This window comes from Pyrgilauda ruficollis, unplaced genomic scaffold, assembly GCF_017590135.1.
Source record: "Pyrgilauda ruficollis isolate IOZ18807 unplaced genomic scaffold, ASM1759013v1 scaffold274, whole genome shotgun sequence".
In the NCBI taxonomy this organism is placed as follows: Eukaryota; Metazoa; Chordata; class Aves; order Passeriformes; family Passeridae; genus Pyrgilauda; species Pyrgilauda ruficollis.
In genome coordinates, this window is record NW_024524089.1 from 17,566 (window position 1) to 44,732 (window position 27,167).

Below are 27,167 nucleotides of genomic sequence, written 5' to 3' on the forward strand. Positions count from 1 at the left end.
GGGACCTTTTTGTCAGTATTCAAGGACTTTCTTACTGTATTTAGAGCTGTTTGGTAAATATAGAAATATATAGCTACCAGTAACCTGAATGCTAAAAAGAACTGGGAGTAAATAACTGGTTTCAGCCATATAAGAAATCTATTGTGATAGTAAAGTATTAAATTATGCAAGCACTACAGAAATAGGGAAAAATCAGGTTGATAGGAGCTCTGAACAACTGAACAGATATCAAATTATTTTCAGACTAGTGAACCAAGATATATTCTCCTCAGAGACTTGCAGGCTTGGGAGGCAAACAGTCCCATCCTGGTATTCTGGTTTCAAGCACTTTGGAAGCTGACACCAAGCTGGTCCCCACTACCTCTCTCTGCTCACAGCTGCCAATTGAGAAGGTCTCAAATCCCAATGTCTCACTCTCCTACTGTTTTTAATGTCTCAAAGAAGTAATCTGGGTTCCCAGTCCTCAAAGCAGATAAACCTCCCTCCCAAATCTTCCCAATATTCCTTCTTAAATAAACAAAGACACACAAGCTGGCCATCTTCCAAGAAGCAATGAACAACTGTAAATAGAATCAGTAATTAATGGGGTTTTTTTCATGCCTCTTAATGGGAAAGAGAAGAAGTCAGATGTGTTCGCCTCTTGAACGGACACTAGGGCGCAGATGAGAGAGCGAGAGCAAGAAGCAAGTCAGCACCTTGGCTTTTCCTCGTGGGAGGAGGAGCACTAGGATCCCTAGCCGACACTATCTAGCAATAGGCAGAAGCCTGCGGGCCCCAAGGCGGCAGCAGGTTGAAACAGGCTAGTGGCAGGGAGAATATCAGGCCAAAACAGGCTTGTTGGGTGGGCAGGATAGTGAGGCTGCTGGAGAGAAAAGAAACAGCGAATAGCTGAGAAGAGGCTGAGGGAGATAGAGAATCACATACTTCTGTTCAAAAAGATTTCGGTGGAGCTCCAAGAGACAGAGAGCTAGGTGGGTCACAGAGACACAGAAAGGAAAAAAAAATGATCCTTTTATGAGAAGAAGAGGTGTTAAGAAGGTGGGTGGAGAGTTACAGAAACACTGTTTCCCTCCCTCCCATTTTCTCTAAGTGTGTTTGTCTCTGAGCTTTTCCTCTCACTTCTCCTCCCTACAGCAAACAGCCAAGCTGGGAAGAAGAGATTGCCTCTGAACTCAGCAGAGTGTGTGGGCACAGAAGACTGATAGCAACCAAGTAAACACAGTTCACAACTGTGGTAGCTGCAGGAGCAAAGCCTGCTCGGTGACAAGCATGAGCACTGTTCCACAGGTAAGGAAATGGGTCTGTCTTGTAATCTGCTGAGGGACCTTCATTGCACACCTTGCTTTTCCTTCCCCTTTCATAGCTACACTGCTTATTGCCTTGGGGGACTGAGGTAATTGAGTTTTTCACAGTTTGTATCCAGAAAGGTCTTGTCTGGGTCTCAGAATTAATGATTTGGGATATGGTGTTATGATTTAGGGGTTCTTGCCCTTCCTGTTAGTCACCCTAATGGCTGTTCTGAGAACTGTTTGAAGCACTGACCAACAAGTAATAATAGTAATAGTAAAACTATTAGTAGTAGTAATAAGGATAACAACAACACTAATAATAAAAATAACAATGGCATATTTTATTCTTTCTCCATTTTTTTCAGCAAGGTATTATAAGAAAATACTTACAAGAAATGTGCAGTTTCCCTCCTACAAATAGTTGTGGATAAACAAGGCATAGTTTTTGGAATGTGAGAATGACATGGTGAGCCTAATTGCTTCCCATGTAGTGTGGTGTCCTTTTTCTGCTTTGATGTCTTATATAAATAGCTAGCAAAGTCTTAATTGCATATTTACAGACAAATTGCACTGAACTGAACTGTTAGCTCAAGGTTGCTAAAAAAGTACAAAACATTCAAGGGCAACAGAGATAAGTGAAGTGTTCTATGTTACAAAATAATGCAAACACTGAAACGTGTGTGTGTTCTTACATTGAGATCTGTTCAGTGTGACTGTGGCTGTAATGCAAACAGTCACTTATATTTATCTTGTCCGCATTTTTATAGTTGAAGAATTTGCAGAAATGTTTGTTTTGTATATCCATTCCCAAATTTCTGTGTGATGAAGATCAGACTGTAATCATAATTTTAGTTGTTGGCCATGGTTTTGCTTTACAATTTTAGTACTCCAGAACACAATTCAGTAACCTTTCTGTTTCATATTTCATGTGAGTGAGCAGGTACTCTATTTCAAACACAGGCTAAAATATTTCTCGAATGGCATTTAATGGGTTCCATTTATGTGCTTAAATAATTTGCTGACAAAAGATAAATTTAAGAAAATGAAGTTTTTTGTGATATTGGGGTATTAGTCTGAAAATATGCCATCCATGTGAGTAATGTGATAAACATGATTTGGGTAACAGCCAAAGTCAGTAATTCATGAATAATCTACTGGCTGAAAAACAATACTGCTACATTATCTGGTAAATAGTTATGAAAAATAACTTCAGTTCTCTCTTTCTTTGATCTCTTTTTTTTAAATTTTCATGAAAGCTAGATGTTTCTTTTTCTGTAACAGCACTAAACACGGTAAAAATGCAAGGTGAGAAAGAATTAGGCAGAGTAACTTCAACCTCCCTTCAGAATTCAGGAACAGCTCACAAACAGAAAGAAGGAGATGCTCAAGGAAAATCAAATGCTTTGGCTGATTTAGTTGTATCAAACAGTTCTTGCTTTAGTGATAACAGTACTTGTCACGCTATCCCAAGTCATGGTTGCATTTGAGTCAGATGATACACATAGTACATTAATATAAAGTCATAAATTTTTATAATTTACAGCTATTACAATTAATCTTTTAGTGATTTTACAGCCATTTGTTCTCACTTAGCTATAGTGAACCCATTTAGATTTGAGCATTTGCACACGCTTAAAAACATGAAAGAACTAAAACTGTACTGGAAATTGCACTCATCTTTACACTAATACTGATTATTCTTCTCACCCATAAGTGAGGCCTATAAGGGAAAACCCTGTCAGATGTTGAAGCCTTTTTGTCCTTTTCCACTGGCTTGTTCAAAGCACTCACTTGTGTCTTTATATGGAGCATGCTGGATGAAGAAACCAGGTCTCTCAAAACATTCAAAGCATTCACTTGTATCTTTATATGGAGCATGCTGGATGAAGAAACCAGGTCTCAAAACATGCCACAATAAAGCGCTGCTGTTTCCTGTAAGCTATGTAATGTTCCCGTATCCTGTGCCCTGGAAGTGTTGGTGTGCCACCTCTGGGTTCATCTAGTTAAATCCACACCTCTGCCTTGGCCAAGAATCACTGGCTTAGGAAGGGGTCTGCATTTTAGTGCCTGTGAACCACTTAATCCATTGTGGCATAAAAGGAAAATTCATTCTAGATCAAGAATCTGACAGGGATTTTGCTCTGGTCAGGATCTGTGTAAGAGTACTGAAAAAGCAGGTGTTTGTCTATCTAGATTTGTTTAAGCTGTTGTCATGGAAAAGACATAAGGGAGAACTAAATATGACTGCCCTCCTCTTTTTTAATCTGTTTATATAAGTCCACAATTTCTCTCAAATCCCACCCCAGTTACAGAGGCAAGATTAGAAAGGCATTTATTATGAAAGGTGAAGTGTTTCAAGAACGATTTTTATGCTTTTGGTTCACATAACACAGACCATAATCCAGTCTCTATGTAGAGGTCCACAACCAATTTCCACTCCCCTGTCGTTTGTTTTGTGCTATGTTATTATTTTGGGCATGCTGCTCTCAGCCAGGTACTTCTCTAGTTGTTTCACAGTGGGGATTTGAGGGGGGCAGTGCTGTTTCTCTTGGAGATTTTTTAAAATCTGTTATTTGATGCATTTTGCATTTCAAAATAAACATAATGCATAGGCCTGAAAAAGGCCGACTGTTAACCAAAAATTCAACAGACAGTCTTGAAATACCAGTTTCTTGTTAGTATTCCACCATCATGCCATTTATGACTCAAAAGAGAGAAACAAATGTCTTCTCATAACATGAAACCAAATAATTGTGACTATTTCATGGTAGGAATAGCTAGATTTTCTATGCTAAAAACAATAAGTTTATTGCAGCAGAGAAGTCAGGAGAATTGTGAATGTAAATCACTCTCTCTTTCCTAAATGGTGAGAGATGAAGGCTTGCACGCCAAAGAATAGTTTTCCTGTTTCCTTTACCAGCTAAGTTAGTTTTCTTTCACTCAGTTCCCTGCTGTACTCTTGTGACACTTACTCTCTTACTCCCGGAGTAAAACAAATGTTTTGGTATAGGGACTTATGAAAGGAATTTGGATTTCCTCCTTTGTAGTTTGTACACTGTATTTTGCCAGTATGATCATGTTCTGTATCTAGCAACTTCTAATGTCACTTGTATGTACTTGCTCTCCATTGGGATATTCTGTATCCTTCCTGAAGAAGTCAGGAGAATAGGATTTTAAAGGAGAAAAGCATTAGGCACTCAACTCTTGTTAGTAATTTCCAGGAGTTGAGTAAGCCTTTGAGAGGCTTTTATTCAAGATTGAATACAATTCACGTTTGAAAGATTTTAAAATTATGAGGTCTGTTTTTCTATTGCTTATTTTTGTTTTCCCTTCTATTAATGTTTTTGTGCAGAAGTTGTAAATAGTATATTAGTCCAGATGATTGACAGCAGACTCATTCATTTCCTTAATGTTCCCTTAGGTGAAGGGGCATATACTGTGACATACTTAATTCCTGTAAGATTTTGCTCCATTTCTTCTGATTTTTGTCAAGATCCATGTTTCCTGGTTTTGTGGCAAAGACCATAGATACCAAGAGTGGTGACAAATGCAGTTTAGCTGCTGCATGTAAGGGAGCAGCTAAGGCAGAAGAGAGGTGACAATCTGAAACCTGAGAGTCATGACAAGGCAGGCAAGAAGCAATGACTTCAAAAGCAAGGGGTGCACCCCTCAGTATGGGCATGAGAGGTGTAAGGTGGGCCTGGTGACAGTGCCCAGGGTCAACCAAGAGTGTAGGTTGCCAGGCAAGTCCCTTGTGAGGAGGCAGGTCCAAGGGCAAACCTGCAGAATCAAGTCTGTAGGTGATGATCAGGATCCAGATCAATGGGATGCCTGTCCAGACAAAGGCATGGCTGCCATTGCAGCAGAGCTCAGATGGAGACTGCACAGGAGAGCTGCAGACGGCCAAGTGAAGAAGTGGGCATGGGCACTAAGGCTGCTTCTTGCCTGAGAGAGTTCCAAGGCCTGACAAGGTTTATCAAACAGATTTCTTTTTTTCAAAGAATCAGGACAGAACAGGGAGCTAAACTTGAGTCTGTGGGGACAGTACAGGCCAGGCCCTGACAGTGACATGTAGGACTCTCCCAGTAGCACTTCCATCAGCTTTCACAGCTGTGAGATTTTCTCCTTGTTTGCTACAGCTGAGGTTTTCCATTATCTTCTGGCTTTTTCCCCCCCTTCTGCTTCCCTTTTCTTCCTGTATACTCCAGTCATTTCACTTTTCATTTTTTTTCAGTTCTTTCCCTTTCTTTATATATTACCAGCATGCATTCCAGTGTCTGTTCTTTCATAAACTGCTATTCTCCAATCTTATGTACATCAAAGTATGCAGAAGGAGAGAAAATGTCATATTATCTAACTATATCCAGGTAGATGTTAGGGGTGTATCTTATGATGGTCCTCCCCCCTTCTGCTACCCTTTTCTCCCTGTATACTCCGGTCATTTCACTTTTCATTTTTTTTCAGTTCTTTCCCTTTCTTTATATATTACCAGCATGCATTCCTGTGTCTGTTCTTTCGTAAACTGCTATTCTCCAGTGTTATGTACATCAAAGTATGCAGAAGGAGAGAAAATGTCATATTATCTAACTATATCCAGGTAGATGTTAGGGGTGTATCTTATGATGGTCCTCTAGCTTCCTTTGCAGCCAACAGAGAAAAGGACAAATAGCTCTGGAGAATGCTTCAGCTCATCCTAAAACAGATATCTAAAACAGAAGGTGTACTCATTAGGTCCCTAGCCTGTTCCACAGACAAAAACCACAGACCTAGATTATGAAGAAAACTAAATTTAAGTGACATAAAATCTGTCTATCTCTATGTAAGATCTTCTCAGCGATTTACAGCTTACTCCAGTTTGTAGAATACAACAAATCTTTTCTCTCACTTGAATTGGACTAGAGGGCTTTGGATGTAGTACTTTATTTCTTGAGGAAAGATCTGAAATTAGTGCTCAGATTGCCAGACCCTGGCAGAATAAAGAACCACCAGTCCTAGCCATCCTATTATTATCTTTATAGACTCAAAAAGGCTTTGGTATCTTCAGGAAGTATATGCAAGGTGATTCCATAAACTGGAATGAACCATGGAGGGACAAGTCTCCTCATAGCAAGCTGGATTTTTCAGTGAGTAATTCATAACACTGTGCAACAGTTATAGCTTGAAAAAAACAAGTGAATGAAGAAAGTGAGAAAGCCCATGGGAGTACAGTCATGTAGATGACTTGGATGACTATTGGTGTTTTGGTACTAGTCCTGTGAATGATTTTCTAGTAGATTAGGTGGGAGATGGAGTATGTTATTAGTGCTAATCTTAATATGGATTTTTCTTTCTTGATTTTTTTCTGTCTCTTCAGACCTGTGACCAGGAGCTGAGAACAGGTGCAAAGAAAGAACGATGCCTTCAGGGGAAAAGCCTACTTCTGTGTGCGGTTCTTCTCAGTACTCTCCTTGGCTTTACACTGCTTATCACCTACCTTGTGATGACTTGTGCTCTAGGTATAATATGAGATATCCTTTTCCATTCTTCCTCATCCACACCATTTTAAAGATCCCTTTCTCTCTTGCCTGCCTCCACTGTGTTTTAAGCTCAACATCAGTATTAAGAACCAGACTTTCAGAATTTCCAGGAATCATAGCACCTTTTGTCAAAAAGGTACATTTTTCTACCTCTTCCTTGAGTCACAGTGGGGAGAGATCTGTCCCCATCTGTCCTCCTCTGCCTGCTATTTAATATGCTTGAGCCCAGTTTTGAGGGAGAACAGCATTATATTTTATTGCACCTCATTAATGTGTTCTGCTCTTTCTGTAGTCAAGAAACTGAACTGAATCTGAGACTTGGAGCTCCTCTTTTGCCTTTCTGTCTCTGACTTAAGTCTAGTCCTGGTTTGCTAGCACAGATCAGTGCCGTCAAAGAGGAAAAGCAAAAGTCAGAGTTTCTTGCTAATGAAGAAGCTGTGACTACAGTCCAGAAACATTAATTCACCTTCCAAATTTGCTAAAGAACTATCTGCAGAATGGTTCATGTGAATATCTCTGCATATAGAAAGCTCAAAACAGTAGGTACATTTATATTGATGGATACAGACATTCCCTGCTCCAAAATAAGCACTGCTGAATCTTTACCTAGCTTTTTTCTTTAGCTCTTGTTATATGTTAGAGACTGCAGAGACCAAGGAAAATGTTCGATTTAGTCCATTTCCACTCTGCCTTCTCCCATGTCAACTTTGAAACCATAGTATGAGAAGTCTTACCTTGATTTACAGGTGGATTATTTCAGTAAATAATTGATCTGATCTGATGTTGATATAAGATACTGAACTAAAATGACAATGCATACCCAGCAATTTGAAGCAGTTTAGAAAAAGAAAATTATAGATCAAAGCAAGATTTTCTAGAAATATCCTTATCCTCTCTTCACAAATGTCATGCTGAAAAAATGTTTCCCAAACTTGAAAAAACCCATGTTTTAATCTTATTCCTTTCTCTGTGCTATGTCCTTCTCTTGCATCATGTATTGACACCATCAGTAGCTTCTTGTTTATCATGTGGCCAAATTGGGCTGATTCGGAGGAAAGACATTGAGAAGGCAGAATAATCCAACCTGTGGCTGCCTAGATAGTACAAACAGAGGACAATCTTCCTGGGATATGAAAGAGAGAATACACTTCCTCAACATTCAGCAATACCTTACAAAGAATTCAACACTGCATGCAGAGGAGTTTATACCAAAATAAGTCTTTTGGGGTAAATGTCCCCTAAAAGATTTGTGTTTGGAGTTGTTCTCACTCTCCACTGTTACTTCTCAGTTCTCTCTTATATACTTCCTCGTCAGGACCCTGTGATGCTGAGTCAGATCCTGCTCTGTTGGAAAGACTTCTGAATTCTAGGAATGACACTGTTAACCCCTGTGAGAACTTCTACAAATATGCCTGTGGCAGATGGGAAGGCAAACAGTCAAGCAGAACCCGAGAAGAATCACTAAACGTATTTGATGTGTTGTTGGAAGAAAACCTGTTGATCCTGAAAAGGCTTTTAGGTAGGGTCAGATGATTGGTGTGTTACCTTCAGCATCTGCCTCGGTCAGATCTGACAGTAGTAGTGACTGAGCACAATCATTCCTAACAGGGACTGAGTCCCCTCTCTTCATTCTTCTATCATTACAGGTACAGATTTATTTTTTGAGCATGGCATGTTACAGTAGCTGGATTTTAAACATTTTAGTTCCTCTTGCCAAGTGTAACAGATGAAAGTCACACTTTAAATTCTGACAGCAACTCAAACCATTTCCTGTTACCTTGTCAAAGTAGGCCATTGTTGCTGTGCTAGTCTGAATATGCACTCTGGTGATGTGTGCTGTCTCCATGGGGGACTGAAGTCTAGATATGCACCAACTTCCTGTTATGCTCCTGTTTCCATGCAAAAAACCTCACATATTTGGCCTCAGGAAGAATCATGGTGCTAGAAGGTCTCTCGCTTTGGGTCACCGTGGGAAATTTGTTAAAATGCTCTGGATCAAAGTACAGTATTTTCTTAAAACTGTTCTCTGCTCTAATGCTGTCCCAACTTATTTTTTAATTGCTTTTTAAAATTTTAAATCTACTTTTTTCTTCAGAAAGTCCACAGTCTGGGATAAGAGGCTCAGCCAAGGAGAAAGCAATACAATTTTATCGTTCCTGCATGGATACTGAACGAATAGAATCCCAAGGAGCTCAGCCATTGAAGGACCTCCTAAATGAGGTAAATATTTGTGCTGTTTCCTCTCCCTTAGGAAGAGAATTCCTGCAGGGAAAAGAAAAGTGGGCAGGTGTGGTCATATAGTTCTACATGATGTAACTTTCGTAGAATCTGACCCTAGTCATGGTTCACAGCACGTCTTCCAAGTGGTAAATCTTCTATCTTTAAATGCTGCTTCAAGAACTGATTTTCTGACATCAGGTACCTGAATCTCTCCTCATAACCTTATATATTACTTAAGGATGGGGAAAAATCAAGCCTACAAGAGGGATTATGTTTAATCTCAGAAGTTTGGTTCTGTAGGATCTGACTCACAGATTGGGGAGCAACTTGCAAATGAATGAAATTTTTGTGTCTAAAACTAGATGATCATTCAGTAGTCAAGGCTTCCAGGAGAGCTTGTTTAAAGGAGAAAATCCTTCTCTTTCCATTCTGGGAGACTCCTCTTGGTGCCAGGGAGGGCTGGACATCTTCCTTCCAGCAAAGAACATTTATGTACTGTGTCAAAAGAGGGTGCAGAACCTTCCAGCAAAAGGAACAGTGACTACAGGCCCACCTGTGAATCTGCTTGTAAGAGAGGTGGGACCAGTAACCACTGATCCCTGTTTGTCCTCCCAGATAACTTTAGAAAAATGAGACCTATTTCCTGTCTCCTGCTTATCCAGCACTTTTTTCCGCACACCTTACTCTGTTGCTAATTACAATTCATTTTCCTTGTGTCATTTTGCAGTTCATTGCTTTGCTTAAGGGAAAGTGTCAGGTCATTTTAAAGCCAGTAGGGTATGTAGAACACTTCACAAGTTTCCCCTGGTGCTTTTTTGCTCTGCTGCTTCTCAGTTACCACAATGACTGAACTTGTAGGTGTAAAAAAAAAAAAAAAAAAAAGTAAGTACAGATCCAACCAGTTTTTCTCACTTGCAGCATTTCTGTCTTTCTCTAGGTTGGTGGATGGCATAACACAGGTGTGGGGGAAACAAAAGATTTTAATGAAACTCTTCAGATTCTCATGAGCAGATACAGCACCTTTCCATTTTTTAGAGTCCATGTGGGACCTACTCCTTTTGACCCCAAGACCAATATTATTCAGGTGAGTGTGCTAAAGAAAGAGCATTTTCAAGGAAGCACTGTGAGTAAAAAGTCAGACCAAGACTTGCTCAAGTTAAGCCTGTGTCCTTCTCTGAAGAACTGAGCAAACATTTTCCAAAAGTAAAAGCAAGTTAGTAGCATTTCAAATTCCATGATACAGAAATTACCAAAATATCCTCCCATTTACATTTCTGAAAATAATAAGTTTTTCCTTTACTCCTTTTTGCAGATTGACCATCCTGAGTTTGATATTCCACTTGAGAGTGAATTCAAAGAGAAAAATTATCTTGAGGTAACATATCAGAGGCTGAAGAAAGGTAAAAATAGCTATTTGATGCAGGGATGTCCTTGAATTGCCTCCTGATTCAGAGTGGTCTGTTTCCATGGGTTACGGTCAGTGACCTCTGAAAATGCCTCTAGAAAGAATTCTTTATGAAACTCAACTTTTCCAGAGGATAGATTGTAAAATGTAACCCATTTTAGCTGACAGGATTAAAATTTCTAGTTTAGAATGTTATAATTACAATTCTAATTTCTATTTGCTAAGTAGTCAGAACCTGGGCTTCCTTTTAGTTTTTGCCTTGAACGAATGTTTTTTAAAAAATTGTTTTTGTCCAAAATAAGGCTTTATAACAAAATTTGTGTATTGCAGGGAGGGATAGCTAGCATTTTTCAGCTTATTTTAAAGTGATTGAACATATGTTGGGGGAACAAGTTCTTTGACCTTGGGACATTGTAACAAAATGAACTTTGTCATTTCTGAACTTCATAAAAACTGAGTTATGTCAGTTTCTCAATCTGAGCCTTTCAGAAAAATCCTCAAAAAACTCCTGAGCTATCACAAGCATTCCTCTGAAACCTCATGAAAATAGAAACAAGAAGTTGACATATTCTCTCCATTAAAATACTGTGTCATTATATCACTGATTTTCTCTCCTCTGACTCCAGAGATGGCAGGCCTACATCTCTAAAATTATTCTAGTATTTGAAGTAATTGTGGGCTGTGAGGAAAATAAACTTTTGGGGATTCAGTGTTGTTCACTGAGAGAGGAGCTGTACTTGGCAAAGCATATTCCACATGAATAATTACAGAAGGATGTTGCAGCAAGAAGGCAGTTTTAGGGATGGGTGTGTCTGCAGTAGTTTTGAAAGACTGAAGTTTATATGGTCAAGATAGATGGGTGGATGGAGGGATGTATAGAGTGACTAATTTTTGGTCATGTATCTTCCATTGAAGATATGCTCTGTTTTGCAGGTTCTCCGTGTGTATCTTTCATATTTGAAGAAATTGGGGGTCCTACTTGGAAGGTCAGAGGATGGTTCCCCTGACTCCTTTTCCCTGACCTTGTCCTTCATTTCTAACCTCCAGCGATTTGTCACTCCACTGCAGAAAAGACAGCAGAGGGGGATGCTGTTCTTTCACACTACCATTAGGGAGCTACAGGTATCTGTGCCTTAAAGCTTGAGCAACAGAGTTACGTGTGGCATTCATGACTTCATTGTGAAGATCCAGATCAAAAGAGATATGAGATGCTGTGTTTAAATGCCATTGTCTTGCAAATTACACTTGGAGCCTGTTGAGCTTTAAATAACCAAGTAACTTATGGTCTTTTACTGACAGAGTTTTTTCAAGCCCACAACTCTCTCCCCTCCCCAGTGTTAATTCCCTTTTAAAAAGTCAGTTCTCCTCTTCAAGATGCACATTATAAAATCAATTTAACTTGTGGAAAGTACCTCTTAACATTGTTTGGAAGACTATCCTGGTTTCCCTATTATTTCTTGTGAGCCAGTTTAGATTAATAGTTCAGCATGTAAGCTTTGTTTTACTTGCAGGAAAAGGCACCTGCTATTGACTGGCTGGCGTGTCTCAAGGCAGTCTTCCATCCTGTGCCAATAAACCTCTCTCAGCCAATTGCAGTGCATGACATGGATTACTTAAGCAACATGTCACAGCTCATCGAGAAATGGCACAAGGGAAGGTAGGAGTCAATATCTATGGTTGCAGTTGTTCATGCCCCAAGAAATATTTTCTTCAAATACCATAAATTTAATAGATTAGAGGCTGCTGAATCCAGTAGCCTAACAATAGCAAAGCTGCTGTGGCTTTATATCCACAGGTTTGGCCAGTGCTATGGCTTAGCATATATTCTCAATAGGTTTGTATATGCATCACCATGTATGAACACACATCTAAAATAATACATTTATGTGTATCACACAGACAGAGAACACAGTGTCTTGACTGGCACCCACCCACCCATAGTACTCATACCAACATGGACACAGACTGATTCTATTCCTCAGCTCCACCTGATTTGGATTGGTCTATACTAGGGAAATATGTGTGTGCACACACATGATGTGGCTCACTCCAATAGCTGGTTTTCGGTATTTAGTCTTTCAAGAAGCTGGCCAAGATCTCCTGATGTTACCCTTGTCTATATCACATGAAGATATGATCCCCTGAGTCTTGCAGCCCTAATTTGGTTGCTGGTACTCTGGTGTCTTCCTGTTACAAGGACACCTATACTATCAGGTCTCTTCAGTAGCTGCACCCAACCACTAGTATTCCCAATAGCGAGTTCTCAGACTGCTGCTCTCTTCAGAAGCTAGCTGGATCCAAAGTCCCTCCAGCAGTCAACTCAGACTTGTCATCTCTCCAGCATTCAGTTCCATCTTCACACACAGTGAGTAGAATGTTACTTAACAATAGCATTTAATAAGTTAGGAGGACAAATCCTGGTTACCATGTGCAGGGCTCAGTCAGGCAGACACCCTGGCAAGCACAAGTTTACACTCAACCATTCCCTCTTATCAGCTTTCCTCTCCATTTTCCCACATATATTCTCCCAGTCCACTATGATTCTTCCCTTTCCCTGCCTTTAGTCCTTCCCATAAACATGCCATCATAAATCTTACATAATCCCACAGACCTCTCATAATATTCTATATGTTTCACCCAGTCCTAAAAAGTATCCTTCTCCAGCTTCCCATAAAGAATCTTGTGTCCCAGCAGAGAGTTACCCCTTAAGTCTCCACAGTGTTTTGGGGAGTTTCTGTATTCAACTCATGTCAATCATCCCTCTTTGACAGCCCCAGCTGTATTCCGTTTAGAGTTTTGTTGCCATTGTTCAGGTTCCTAGGATTTCTCAAATTACTCCTCTGACACTTACCTTGCTTCTGTGTTTATGGTTACCAGCCTTCAATTTTCTGTCTACAGGGTCCTTCACATTTATATGATTGTTTGTCTGGTTGGGAATCTCTCCCCAGCCCTTGACAGTCAATTCCAAGGTGCGCGCCTGGAGCTGTATAAGATCCTTTATGGAAAAATGGGATCTAGAATGGTGAGTTAGCCTTTTATCAGTTTCTTCAGCCTCCCCAACAGCTGAACACTGTAGCTCATGCCTTCTGAATGTTATCTTGATACCTCCTTAGATGAATGGAGTTTCTTAGATCTGGGGAGAAAAACTACTCTCCCATGGTCATTAAGTGTTTCTTTTTTCTCAAAAGAAATGTATTAGTAGATATGACCCTCAGAAGTTTAGAGAGCTGAGTGTACTGTATCATGGAGTAGGGAAAAATATATAGATGGTCACTTTTCTTGTATGGCTTTTTGTCTGCTAATATACAAATCTGCATCTTGAGGGAAAGTAAGTAGAGTAAATCATAAGGAAATAAATGTTTTACTAGAAATGTTTACTGTGGTAGCTTAAATAGAACTACATTACTTATTCACTGCTGTCAATTTAGATAGTCCACAGATCTATATATCATTTTACTGATTTCCTAGTTTTTGTCCTCATTCTCATGTGTCTCTACTCCTTTGTTCCTACAGATCCCAGCTGAGCGCTGGAGGAAGTGCTTGACTGATACCAGCTCTTTCTTTGAGCCAGTCCTAGGGAAGATGATTGTGCAAGAAATTTTTCCTGAGCAGACCAAGAAATTTGTAGGTATTCATCATCTTGACCCCTAAGCAGAGTTCAGCTTCACCTCTTTCTTTTTTTGACATGCCACCTTAAGACCACATCAAGGCAGCAAAATCATCTGTAGGTTTCCTACCTTTTGTTCCTCTGCTTATGCATTTCCCCTCCTTTTTTGGGAATATGTCAGAACAAGACATTGGTGTAATTTTAGAATAATCAATGCTAAATACCAGCTATTATCTTTGTCTCAACTGTTAGAAAAGTCATATATGCAGCACCAATAGCTATGACAGCCCTACAAATGCATGCAATCTCTGTATACTCCCTGGAATAACAGTGTTAACAGTATTCATCACCAGTGTGATTTATCTCAATAAGATTTTCAATTGCAAAGACACTAAGCAATCATATGAAAACATTCTGAGTGGATCCACGGTAAAAAGAACCACCTGCATGCAGTGTGGAAAAGCTGTTTTTTTCATCCTGTGGTGATCAGAGTTCCTTTTATTTTTTTGAGGAAAGTTAGTGTAGCGCCTGGTTTAGCAGAGTTTGAAGTCTATCAGGTGACAAGAGTAAATAGCACCAAGAAAAGCTAATAGGAAAACCAAGACTACCTGTAGGGAAGCATACATTTTAATGAGTAAAGCATAATTTTGAGATGGGTTGACTCAGGTTGCCATAATTTTGGAAAGGGAGACACAAGCAAGAAATACTTGTGGATACTGAATTTCCATTTTGCTCAAGAAGAGGAGAAATTATTCAATATTGAATGAGAAGGAATTTTCTCCCTCTTAGTTACTGTGATAGGCCAAATGAAAAGGTGTGTGGGAGAGAATGGTGAGCCCTGTGAGTAAAAATTGGATGCCGGATAACTTAAAGCTAAATCACTGTAGAAAATGAAATCTTTTATCACACACACACAAAATGGAATTTTCCCCCAGTTATTCTGTGGTTGAATTGCTAGAACATGGGAAGATAGTAGCTATGAGTGAGAAATGTTTTTGTGCAGTTGAGACCATGCCTTCTTTTCTCCATGGCAGGCTGAGCAGATGTTCTCTGTGATCCAAGATGCCCTCTGTGACCGCCTGGATCAGGTGGAGTGGATGGATGAACAGACTCGCCAAAATGCTAAAGCCTTGGTAAGTGCAGAATGCAGAAATTACTGAGGCCTTCCTTTCCCTGAAGCCTCTGGAGAAGGAATGGAAGAGACCTACACCTTTATGTATTCCTACCTGCTGCTACAGGCACACAGTCTTAAATAGATACCATATTCACACTAAAAATTGAAGGTGGTTTTATTTGTGCCAGCATGCATGGGTACATACACTGATGGGTAGGCATAGAGCAGCTCAGTTGTTGTCTGTCCATGAATACTCTGAATTCATTTCATTGAGATACAATTCAATTTTATACATCTAGCAATGTTAAGAGCTAAAAAGCTGAATGGCAGAAGACAATACAAAGAAAAATAATAGAACAACATTAAGACCTCAGGTCGCAGAGTTGAGACAGCAGAGCAGCAGGACAAGATGTCTTCTTGAAACAGAGTAGCTGTCATTTTGAAGGGCTGACTCACAGATCGTGCTTACATTGGTTAGAAATAGCCTTTAAAAGGACTTGCAGAATGTGAAGCCTCCTATTGATTAAGTTTCTTTATGTATGCTTGTTTGTTTTTTTTGTTTGTTATTATTTTAGGTATCCAAACTACAAGTGGAGATTGGTTATCCAGCTCACATACTCCAGACTGACAAAGTGAACCTGGAATACCAGAATGTGAGCTATATAATGTAAACATGCCTGCCTCATTATTGGCAGTTTACCTGTATCAACTGCTGTCTTGTCTGCTTACAAAAGAGGCTATGCCCTCCGCAGCACATTTCCTACATTCATTTTTTGGGTACATATGGGACCACAGAAGCTTTATGTGTTGTTTCTATATTGTTGCCTATACTGTCTCCTATTTAGAGGTGGCCTGATAAAAGTAATTTTTTACCTGTTTGTATATTCTGTTTTGCCTTCAGATAACACTCCTGTTACATCTTAAATTGAAGGTCTTTAGAAATGGGAGAGAAAAAACTACAAGTATCCCATTGGTTTCTCTTTTTATTAACCCCTTTTTGGTCCATGGGACTTTTTTCTTTTTCTCAATTATTCAATTAATTCCTCACTTATGCCCTATGACAGTCACATCCCCTGTCTCTTCCCTCAGCTGGAGATAAATGAAGACACTTTTTTCCTCAATGTGGTGGCTTGCTTGAAAGTACTGAGGGAAAATTCCTACCTGAAGCTCCTTCAGCATAACCCACAGAAAAAGTAAGTCAGAGAGTGATCTGAAAAATATAACAAAATCACGTACCTGTGAACCGCTGAGGTTGGAAGGGACCTGTGGAGATCGCCTAGTCCAATCCTCCTGCTCAAAGCAGGATTAGTTAGAGCAGGTCACTCAGAACTGTTTGTATCTCTTTTTTACTGTGGAAGAGGAGGAACAGCAGGTGAGAGCCAGTGTGTAGAGTTGGATTCAATACCTCTGAAAGTAGTTTCACCAGTTCTGAATGTTGCTGCAAGTCTGCATCGCTGCATCCTGCTTTAAAGAAACCTTGAACCTGGCAGGCTGTCCTTCATTGAGCCATGCTACCAAAGTACCCACCATTGTGAAGAGAGCACAGAGCTCTGAAAAAAAACTACTTTTTTTGACCATGAACCCTTAATTAAGGGGGATAGCTGTTTCTCCTGGACTTTTTAACAAAGCCAACAGCAAGGCACTGTGATGACAGGAATGCTGGTGGAGTCACCTCAAAGGCAGGACATAGGATGCTTCAGAAGGAAGGCAGCATTGACAGACGGGCTTAGGGCCGTACACCTCCTGCAAAGTCTTCTATGCACGACTTCACAGGAGGTTACTAATCCTAATTTACTTGACAGGGAAATTGTGAGGGAGAATGTCTATGAAAACTAAGCTATTAGTTCTGACCATCTGTAAACAATTGAAGATTAATTTCAAACACCTGTAATTCTAGAGAATGTGAATTTCATAATTTGCTCGTGCTGTGTGAACAGTTGAGCTATTTTTGCAAGCTCAGTGAAGGAAAGGATCAAAGTGTGAGATAAGGAGTTAGTACATTCTCTAATTAATTTTTTTTTTTTTGCTTCTAGCTGGCATGTGCACCCCTGGAGTGTGCATTCATACTATTCAATAAGCCACCACATGGTGGTTTTTCCGGCTGGAATGTTCCGCAGTCCTTTTTTCCACATGGAGTTTCCCAGGTATGGAGGGGCTTCAGAGGTGCAAGCTGAGTGTAGTTCCTGGGCTGCACCATGCTTCCAGGAGGAATCATAGCAGGCTGTCTGTCCTTAATTTCTTTTTCTCACTGCATCCCAGAAAGACACAGGAAAGGGGGGAAGCCCATCTTTTTTTAAGTCAGATGGATACTGCTTGATGCATTCTGAGAGAGAGTGATCTTTGACTCTGCTGAAGCAAAATCAGAATCTAGGTGAAACTGAACTAACACAAAGATATTACTCCAGAGCAAAGAGGCAGAAGTCACATGTAGGCTAACTGCAAAGAAGACATTCCACCTTTGCCTCTCATTTTCTAAATTCCAAGGATTCCTGAAATCTAACCCAGAGAAAATAGGAGTCTCACAGAGCAACTTCTTGTCAGAAGTCTTTTTCAAATGTATCACAGTTCTTCTATCTTTTTTTTTTCTTTTTTTTTTTTTTTTTTTTTTTTTTTAAGAAACCCTTTCTACTAAGGAAATAGATTTTTAAGTCTGAGTCTTCTGCAATAACAACACTTCTCTAGACCATACTCCTCTGGTTCTGTTCTTTCATCATATGGAACAGATCTCTTAAGCAATATTTTTTCTGATAATAAAAGCACTCCAAATAGTTGACTGTAAACATATAATTCTATGTCCTTTTTGTCTATAGTGGATAGATACTTGTCCTAATACCATTGTACTGAAAAATAAGCTCACATTGTGGCAAGAGGATGAAGTTTCAAAGAAACATGTTTCAGTTAAAATGAATTATTTTCTCAATTATGATCTTCTAGTGCTTGCAGTATTTAATTAATTTATTATAGTATGAAGAAAAGGACATCTCAAACGAATAGTAGAAAAGAAATTTTTTTACCAGTGGTATGGGCTTTCACTATATTCTTTCTCTGTGAAAATGTGTCTATGCCTTCTTGTTCCTTTTGCATCAGTGTTAGTAAAGTACATTTTTTTCACTGTCACCTCAGTTGAGTAGACTGATAAGTAAAACTTGATCAGCTTTTGGTAAGTTGGTACAATAGCATTTTCTCAGATGATGCTCCAGAGTTTAAACTTTACTGGCAAAAGCCAAATCATGTGACTGTGAGGATAATTTTTAAAATAAGAACTCAGCAAAGCAGTACAATTGTTATAAAATCATAAAAAGGTTTGGGTTAGAAGGAACCTTTAAAGATTGTCCAGTTCCACCCCCCTGCCATGGGCAGGGACACTTTCCACTAGACCAGGTTGCTGAGAGCTCCATCCAGTCTGGCCCTGAACACTTCCAAGGGTGGGGTATCCACAGCTTCTCCGGGTAAAATTTACAAATTAGCAGCTATAGAGCTCCTACTGAGTTCCCAGTGATGGAATAATGATCTAGTACAAAAATTTCATGCTTCAGCAGTGTTAATCAGTGCATGGGAAGAAAGAATGAGCCCATAATGTCATATAACAGGAATGTATTTTGAGTGTTATCTTCCTTGTGAGAGTACTTGTAAATTCATTGCACAGAACCATAGAAATTCCATTTGGAAAGAACTACTGGAGGTTTCTAGGACAGCCTCTTGCTTGCATGTTGCCAATGCTAGACCAGAGTATTGCAGTCAAAACATCATGATTTTAATCTACCTTGCCAAATTTGATGCGTCCTTTCTCACTAGACAAAAGTTGCAAGATTGCTTCTCCAAACATCCTGCTTTTGTATAGTTACCATTGCAGTTGGTGTTTGTGCAGCAGTTCAGACAGTAGAGGTTCAATAAAGACACATACGAACATCAACAATACCTGTCATTACAGCTAATAAAGGCAGAATCTCATTCATAGACTCTTCATTGTTATGATGGCTTAATAGCAACAAATACTTTAAAATAAGCCCATAGTACAATTTGAAGCATAGCTAGGTTAATTTGCACTTGTATTTGCACTTTTACATGTCTGAGTGACTATGTATTTGCACTTGTACATGCCTGAGTGACAATACATAGAAAGTGTTTCTGTGTGGTCCAAGAGTACAATGCTCCTGTGGAGAACATAGTTGTGCTCAGTATAAAGAATGCTCCTTTGCCCTCTTTTTCTTTCCAAAAGCACTCTTTTCATCTTTATTTTTCAGCGCTGTGAATTTTGGAGCCATCGGGGTCTTCATGGCACATGAAATTCTTCACTCATTCTATGGTTATGGTGGGTACTGGCTGTGGTGTCTCCATTTACTCTTCTAGAGCCCCTAGAAGAGTACTTGGTACTCCCTTAGAGGATCTGAAATCCTAGTCCTTACATCAATATATACATATATTATTAAGGTAGACGAATTTAAGCAAAACATTTATCAGTCCATGCTGGCTACTAGGAATAATCAGTGACTAGCATGAGGAATATAGGTAAATGCCATAAATAGCTTTACTTCTAGGACTTTTTCCCCCACAGTGTTGCCTGAGGGCTGTCCTACATGCAACAGGAGTGCACTACAAAGCTCTATAGACTGTTTGGTTGAGCAGTATGAAAGCTACAGCTTTAATGTCAATGGCACCTTCACACTACTGGAGAATACAGCTGACACTGGAGGGCTCGCCATCGCCTACCAGGTATTGTGATTTACCCACTTCTGCAACCTCATAGTCTCACTACATAACACACAAGATTACCCTGCTGCTTCTCTCTCCCATGTCCCCCTCCAGTTCCAGATTTCTTGCACACCTGTGCCAGTGGAGCACGAGCCCAGCATGTCCTCTGTTAGTCCAGAGAGAGGTTCCTCACAAAGCTTTGCTCATAGCCTCAATATGTCCATGTAAGACAACTTGTCCCCTTCACCACCTTTACTTCCCTGTTTATATCATACATACAAAAGCATGCTATTGTATATATGCTTATGTTGTACTTGAGGAAATAAGCTGAGACATGAAACAGAATTTTGTGTGATGGTAAAATGACTCCATAACAATGTTTTCAGCAGTACTTCAAGAGTTTAACTGCTGAGGGTGGTGTGAGATCCCTAGGTCTAAAATAGTACTTGTTACATTCTTTCATTAAGAACATTGGGAAGTAGGAATTCTTTAATTTATAGTCAAATATTTGTGATTTTTTTAAAAATAATTTTCATTCTTTCATAGTATAATTACCACATACTATGACAATGTGTATATCAATATCTGTGTAGTAGCATCTGAAATGGTAAGGAAAGTAATTATGTTGTGTTCTCCCACTTTAGATTTATTAAGGGCATGGCCAGCAGCAGAGAGCCTCAGAATGAGGAGAGAGATACAAACTTGCCGATTTATTAAATATATATTAGATTGATAGATTTCATTGACAGAAGACATGAGCTTGTGATACTGTCTAAGGAAGATTTATAATTATCCATTTTATCTCTCCACAGGCCTATAAGAATTGGCTGAAAAAGCACAAAGAAGAGGGTTTACCTAAGATTGGACTTTCACACGATCAACTTTTCTACCTCAGTTTTGCTCATGTAATGAATTCTAATCATGTGTCTTTTTCACTCTCCATTTCTTCCACACCTTTACAGTTTGTCTTTCTCAATATTCAATCACTTTCCCCCCTCTTCACAGAAGAATGACCAATGATTCTGTGAGATCCAGAACCTTATTTAGAAGCTAAAAAACATATTTACAGCTCATAACCTGTTATGGATCTCAAAGCTAACAAAAGGCGTGTCTGCAAATACATCTTTTACAAAGCACTGAAATCCACCAAAATTAAGTTGTAGCAGACAACTGTGTCAGGGAAAGCCGGCTTCATTGCCAGGCTCTGAGTACTTTTTTGCTGTTGTGAGCAATCTTTCACAGGGAAAGTGAAATCTAACTGTAAAAGTCATGCATCTCTCCCTCCCTTCCTTCCTTCACTTCTCTATCATGGTGCATAGCTGGATGTCACATCACTCTTGTTGACTGATTGTGAAAAAGTGTGTTTCAAATGTTATTTAGAGACAAAGAACTAGAAATACATGCACCCATAATTTGCTGTTTCTATGGATAGCTGCAGTAAATTGTGCAGCTATGCATAGCTGTGCTGCCAAGTTCCTCATGTTAGATGGTGGGATTTCTGTGCTCAAAAAATCACATCCTTATAAGTCACTGTAATTGTGCAAAGGGAGAAGTTTTGTGTGTTTATTAAGTCAGAGCGGTGCGTGGGAAAAAACCAGCTTATTGGGTCTTGGTGGCAAGATTTGCATTTTAGATGCTAAATGGCAGCTGCATCATTTGTCGATACAAAAGGACTGAAATCATGAGAATGAAGACTTGGATTGCCAGTTTAACACCAGTGAAGTCATATAATCCTTCCCAAGTCTCTAGAGTAGTAATGGGATTTTGTGTAAGTGCTCTCCTTTGTTGATGAGCACTCATTGATTTCACTTAAGAAGCTGAATCTAGGCACTGAGACATTTTTACCACTTTTTTAGATAGAGCCCAAGGCTGCATGAGCATAGCCAGGATGGCCTAAATTTTCTGTGTTCTGGACTATGCAGTATAGAACAAGGGCGGGTGACTTATCAGAGAGTGGAATAGGGACAGAGAAGTTTAAGGAAAGGGAAAACAATCCCTTTCCCAATCCCAAGAAAATCTTGTTGTCAGCCACGTATGCACATTTCCTTGTTTTCTCCAGCGCCCTCTGACATGTGCAGAGAGAGGCATGAGGAGCCTAAGTCTTGTTCACATGAGGACTTTCAGCCAAACTGACTTTTCTGTTTTGCTTCCCTTCAGGCAATGTGTGGACACCAGGATCCAGAGAAGCTCCAGTCTTCCCTGAACACAGATCCACACAGTCCCTTGCCACTTCGTGTCTCTGGGCCTGTCAGCAATAGCCAGGACTTTTCCAAGAGCTTCCAGTGTCCCAGTGGATCCCCAATGAACCCAGACAAGAAATGCCGCATCTGGTAGTGCGCATGGAAGAGGAGGAAGAGAGATGTGATCCCAGGGAGAGGAAGGCCTGACACATGAAAATATGACCATTTCTCAGGGCCTCTAGGGTGACAGGGTGCTCTTATTCACTCCTTTTCCTTCCTTTTCTTGCTATCCTTTCCTCAGCATTTGATGGCAGGGAAATTCTTAAACTGATCTCATAAGGAAGGAATCTCCTCCAAGGCTCTCAGTGCTCTCTCCCAGATGTGTGACAAGTCCCAGGGCAGCAAGGTGACTGGCCAGTTCCTAGTAGGCAGCAGCTTGTGAGGAGTTGTAAACAGAAAGACTGTTACATTATTAGTCCCTCTGTTTAGTGCATTTACCTGTCTGCTCCAGCAGCCTCACAGTCCTGTAGAAAGGGGAAGTCAATAAACAGGAGCTGTAAGACTTGTTCATATCTTAAAATAGCTCTTGGGGAAATGCTATGGGTTACTGTGCAAACCACGTGTAACTTACAGGAGAGGGAAGAATCCTTTTATTTTGCTAATAAATGGAGACAGATGCTAGGAAAGACAGTGGTGACAGCTTGTAGGCTGAAAGGTGACTTAATAATGAAGTTTACTGGAGGCCTTTTCTGCTCTGTTTTTGTTTCATCAGCAAAACTCAAACATAAGGAGAAAGAGGAAAGCTCCCCCTTTAATGGGAGGGTAGTTGGACAGCTGAGAACAGATTCTCTTTTCCAACAAGATCCTCTTTTTTTAAGTGTCTAGGGTTGAGGATATGGTAGAGGATGCAGTATGGGAGAGTCAAAAAGGTTTCTAGAAGTTTCTGATGGTTGAACAACTAGAATTCCAAGAGCTTCTCTGCATCCTGAACCTGGTCCTCTCCCTACATTTGTAAATATTTACCATCCAAGCAGAGACATGGAGCTGTTGCAGGATTTTACTTTCTACTTGAAATTGAATTTTAGGTATTAATTTGCTTTAGAGCAAAAACAGAGTAAGAAACAACATGATTTGGAGTAGCAGAAGTGCCTAAACTACATTCTTAATAGCAATGTAATAATTACATCTATTTCAGGGTCTCATAATTAGAAAATTTATACCAATGTTCTAAACTTTACTGATGTTAATAAGTATACAAAATACTTATACCTTTTGCGTACTCTTCAAACTGTTCTTGTTTATGGGAACATTTTTATTTTACTTATTATATTGGCTGCCTGCGGATTGTTTGTGGAATAGATGATGGCAAGTGGAAACATCCAGTATCAATGTAAGCATTTTAAAAATAACTGTGTTAATCCTATTCAAGTACTGACAAATACAGCAAAATGTTTCCCAAGAATGGACTGTTCAGAGATTTTTTTTTCATTAACTAACAAAAATAGTAATAAAGTGTTTGCTTCTGAAAAAAAAAAATTACTTTGACTGCAAACGCTTTATCATCAGGCCTATATCTTTTTTCTGTATTTGTACTGTTCACAACTTGTCTGATGATCTTAGATGGACTTCACAAGTAATAAATAAAAATACTTCAAAATAATTTGATTTATTTACCATCATAAAATAAACAAAATTAGGCTTGTTCTTATCATTACCATTTAAACAGTGTATACTCTTCCTTCCCTTCACTCATTCAATTATTTTCCCCTAGCAGCATGTCCAGACAGGTTTTTTTAAGATGCTAATAGCAAATAACATTGCATAACACTAAGTGTGTAATATAGACATTATTTCAGTGTTCTGAGTCTACTTGGCTTTTGTGTTTATTGTGTTTAAAAAAAGCAAAAGGTACTGACAATATGCATTTTGAGGAGTAGAACTTTTCTTGTACCTGTCTTGTTAAGTGTATGGGTAGGTACAGTTTCCTGGAATATGCTTTATTTTTTTGTTCTTTCAATATATGTTGAATTTAATAATATTCTGTTTAAAAGACAGGGTCACTGGTGAAATTGGTGAGTGGAATTAATTCTTATTATTAGCTATGATGTTTTTACTCAAAGAACATATGGGAAATGCAAGACGTGAAGGCTGGCTTAGGAAAAATTACTGAGAATTTATTGTGTTTCTCAAGAAACAAGAAAGAAGGAAGGAAAAAACACTTTCAGTATGTGCACAAGGTCCTTGCCCTTGTCTTGAGTGTTCTAGTTCAGTTCCCTGGGATATGGTTGGTGAAGAAAAGCTGTATTGTCCAGAAGGTGATCATGAAACACAGGTAGATGTTCAAATTGTCATTGTTCTTGATCACAGAAATTATTTCAAGCTCTAGGTCATGCATAAAGAAACCCAAAAAACAATCCTGAGGAGAAGAGCCAGATCCAAGAGCAGATCCTTCACCGCTGAATTGCTCAGGGTCTCTGAGCCCTCATGCTCCACCATATCGATCACCTCCATTCCTTCCCCTGTTGATGAGGCCACAAATGATTCCTCCATTTCCTCCCAGGCTGTAAATGAGAGAAAAAGGGAACAACATCAGCTTTCTTCTTGTTCACTTCTTTCATACTTGAAGCCTTTTTACCTCTGCGTCCCTTCTGTTTTATTCTCTCTGCTTTCTAAACTTTCAAATTCTCTTCACCTTCACTGTATGTCCATTTGCTCCTTCATCCCAAGCAGCTTTTCATTCATACCTCTTTCCTCTCTCTGCTTCTTTTGTCCTTTTCTTGTTTCTGTGTTTCTGATTTTGACATATTTTCTTTTAGTAACTGCTTTTCCCTCACTCCACTTTGTATCTCATGTTTTTCTCCTTTCCTGTATTTTCCATTAGAAAAGTTACCCCAGATACATTCTTTTATGTTTTCAGGGCCATGACTTTAGCAGTAGGCTGTAATAGCCCTTAAAAGCCTTCACTGGAACCTTTACCTGAATTCCATGGGTCCAAGAGCTGCATTTAAGTTTGGGTATGAGTCTCAGATCTCTATTTGTGGTCTGCTGCAAATATACTTATCTCCAGCTCTGTCTCTATCACAGCTGTGCCTGGACCCTGCTATTGTGTATCCTGACCTGCACATTGACCTCCTGGTTTGACCTTGAATGTGCCTTGTCACTACAGACTTGCTTGGTAGTCATGAGACTGTGTCTGACTCTATTTTCTTTCATTATTTCACCCTGGTCTCCAGGCGTGTCCTGGACCTTTCCTTTCAGATCTCTGTAGGGTGTGAGGGGACAGCTGAGACAGGAGGCTGCAGTCAGGGCTGTGGGTGATCTAAGAGGCCTTAACATCTATGGCTGGCCTGAACTTGAGTGTCCCTCCTGTCCTCTGCCCTGTGTGAGAGCAGGGTTGGGCCGTCACTGGACTGTGTCTGACCCTGGGCACCATCACTAGCTTTGGTCCTCACAGTGACTGGTATTCCTCCTTGAACTTGGACTTGTCTCAACATCATGGACCTCCCTGGTGACCTCTTGTCTGACCCTGACTGCCATCCCCAGGCCTGTCTGTTTGGGCCTGTGGGGTGGCCTTGATATCCAACTCCTTTGCAGGCTCCCTATTCCTTAGGGATCATCTGACCTCCACTTCCCCATGACATATATCTTGTAGCACCTCCTCTGATTTTCTTTTTACAAAAAGAAATTTTTTTCTTCTGTGTCCACACCTAATCTCATTTCCTGCCCTTAGCTGCTCTCCAAGCCCCATATTTCTCATCCTCTCTCTTCAGCCCATCCTCTCACCTGCTGTTGGACTGCTTTCCTCTTCCTGTTCATTCTCGGCAGTGCGAATCATGCTCTGACTTTTCACTGCTACTGAGCAGTAAGTGGCCGGGAACAAACTCATCAGATAGATGGCAAAACCCAGGAAAATTATCAGGGTTGAATTAATCCTCATCCTGTTTTGCTGTCTAGCACAAGACACTTTTGCTCCTTGCTGCTTTTCAGGTAATGGAGTCTGGACATAGCTACCACCACGGTCTTGTTTGTGGCACATTGTGACATCATGACACCATCTGACATACAAAGGTGTTGCATTCTGTTAGGCAGAAACACTGTGGACTTTCACCCTATGTAGCCAAGAAGACCCCAAAGCAAAGAAAGAGTGTGAAGGCTTTTGGGAATAATTGGAAAAAAGTATGTCCCTGCTGAAAGGTAAAAAAGAGAATGAAGGGGATAGGATCATAACAATAGGACACTACCTAATGTGAAAAAATCACACTTAATCCTGAATATTTCTGTAGCTGACAACTAACTGAAAGTGAACAAGAAGTGTTCTATAAAACTGGTAGAAGTGAAGTGGAAAATGTAATGAATTTCCCACTTCAGTGCTTAAGCAATTATTAGTAATTTGTGCTGTTTGGCTCAAACAGCCTTAGTAAACAGAAATTATTTTTTTTTAATCCAGTGGAATGACAAGCATGTGTTTTAAATGACCTCTAGATGGTGATCTAACAACATCAATGTAGAAACAACTCGTCTTGAAAAGCACCTATTCTACTGAGAAAAAACCCATCTCATGTCTTATTAACCCTTGCCGTTGACTTTGCCAGACCAAATTGCCCACTCTAATTAAATCTCTGTCCACACTGCATTTTAGAACTCTGATGATGACTTTTCAGCACGTAGTGTAGAAGACAATTTTCTAGTTATTTCAAACCCTCATTTAAACCCAACTATTATTTGCTGTACCAAATTTCTTTCATACTTCTGAAATTTATGTACAGATTTATGTTAAGATCCTTTGAATTTTACTTCCATTTTGTTTGGTTTTGTGTTGATTTTCATTTGTGTTGGTTTTGTTTGGAGGGGTTTTTTTGGTAGTCTTGGGGGGTGATTGACATTTCTTGTTTGTGGAGTTTTTTCCCCCTTTTCTACTATTATCAATGGTCCTTTCATTCAAGCTCTTCACATTCCTTTTCTAGATGCCCAAAAGTCAGGTCAGGAATTAGATCATCAAATCAAGATAATAGTTATCCTGGGCCTATAATGGTTACTTCAGACTTAAGCACATGCAAGGATATATATATATATATATATATGTTAATTATGGAGAGGACAGACTTTAATTAAAAAAATAGTCTTTAATAGAAAAAAATTACAGA

General features: G+C 39.6%; 1 protein-coding gene across 9 annotated transcripts; it reads left to right on the top strand.

Annotated features, from left to right (window-relative positions):
* The first annotated feature begins 418 nt into the window (after positions 1 to 418).
* On the top strand, positions 419 to 23,683 carry KEL (Kell metallo-endopeptidase (Kell blood group)). 9 transcript variants are annotated; one of them, XR_005955469.1, is made up of 20 exons: positions 419 to 1,038; positions 1,135 to 1,287; positions 6,643 to 6,784; positions 8,121 to 8,324; positions 8,901 to 9,025; positions 9,963 to 10,109; positions 10,338 to 10,400; positions 11,364 to 11,552; positions 11,942 to 12,087; positions 13,329 to 13,452; positions 13,944 to 14,054; positions 15,072 to 15,170; positions 15,727 to 15,818; positions 16,216 to 16,344; positions 17,185 to 17,295; positions 19,396 to 19,463; positions 19,707 to 19,864; positions 19,958 to 20,067; positions 20,656 to 20,748; positions 22,001 to 22,135. XR_005955469.1 is itself a non-coding variant. In XM_041471702.1 (20 exons), the coding sequence occupies exons 3-20, from the start codon at positions 1,753 to 1,755 to the stop codon at positions 22,175 to 22,177; spliced, it is 2,181 nt and encodes a 726-aa protein (XP_041327636.1). In that variant the 5' UTR covers positions 426 to 1,038; positions 1,135 to 1,287; positions 1,655 to 1,752; the 3' UTR covers positions 22,178 to 23,683. The 9 variants fall into 9 exon arrangements, 7 of the variants coding, with proteins under 7 accessions (XP_041327636.1, XP_041327638.1, XP_041327640.1 ...); XM_041471702.1 differs by lacking the exon at positions 19,958 to 20,067 and adding an exon at positions 1,655 to 1,755 and having other exon boundaries at positions 426 to 1,038; positions 22,001 to 23,683; XM_041471701.1 differs by lacking the exon at positions 19,958 to 20,067 and having other exon boundaries at positions 431 to 1,038; positions 22,001 to 23,683.
* Positions 23,684 to 27,167: the final 3,484 nt, after the last annotated feature.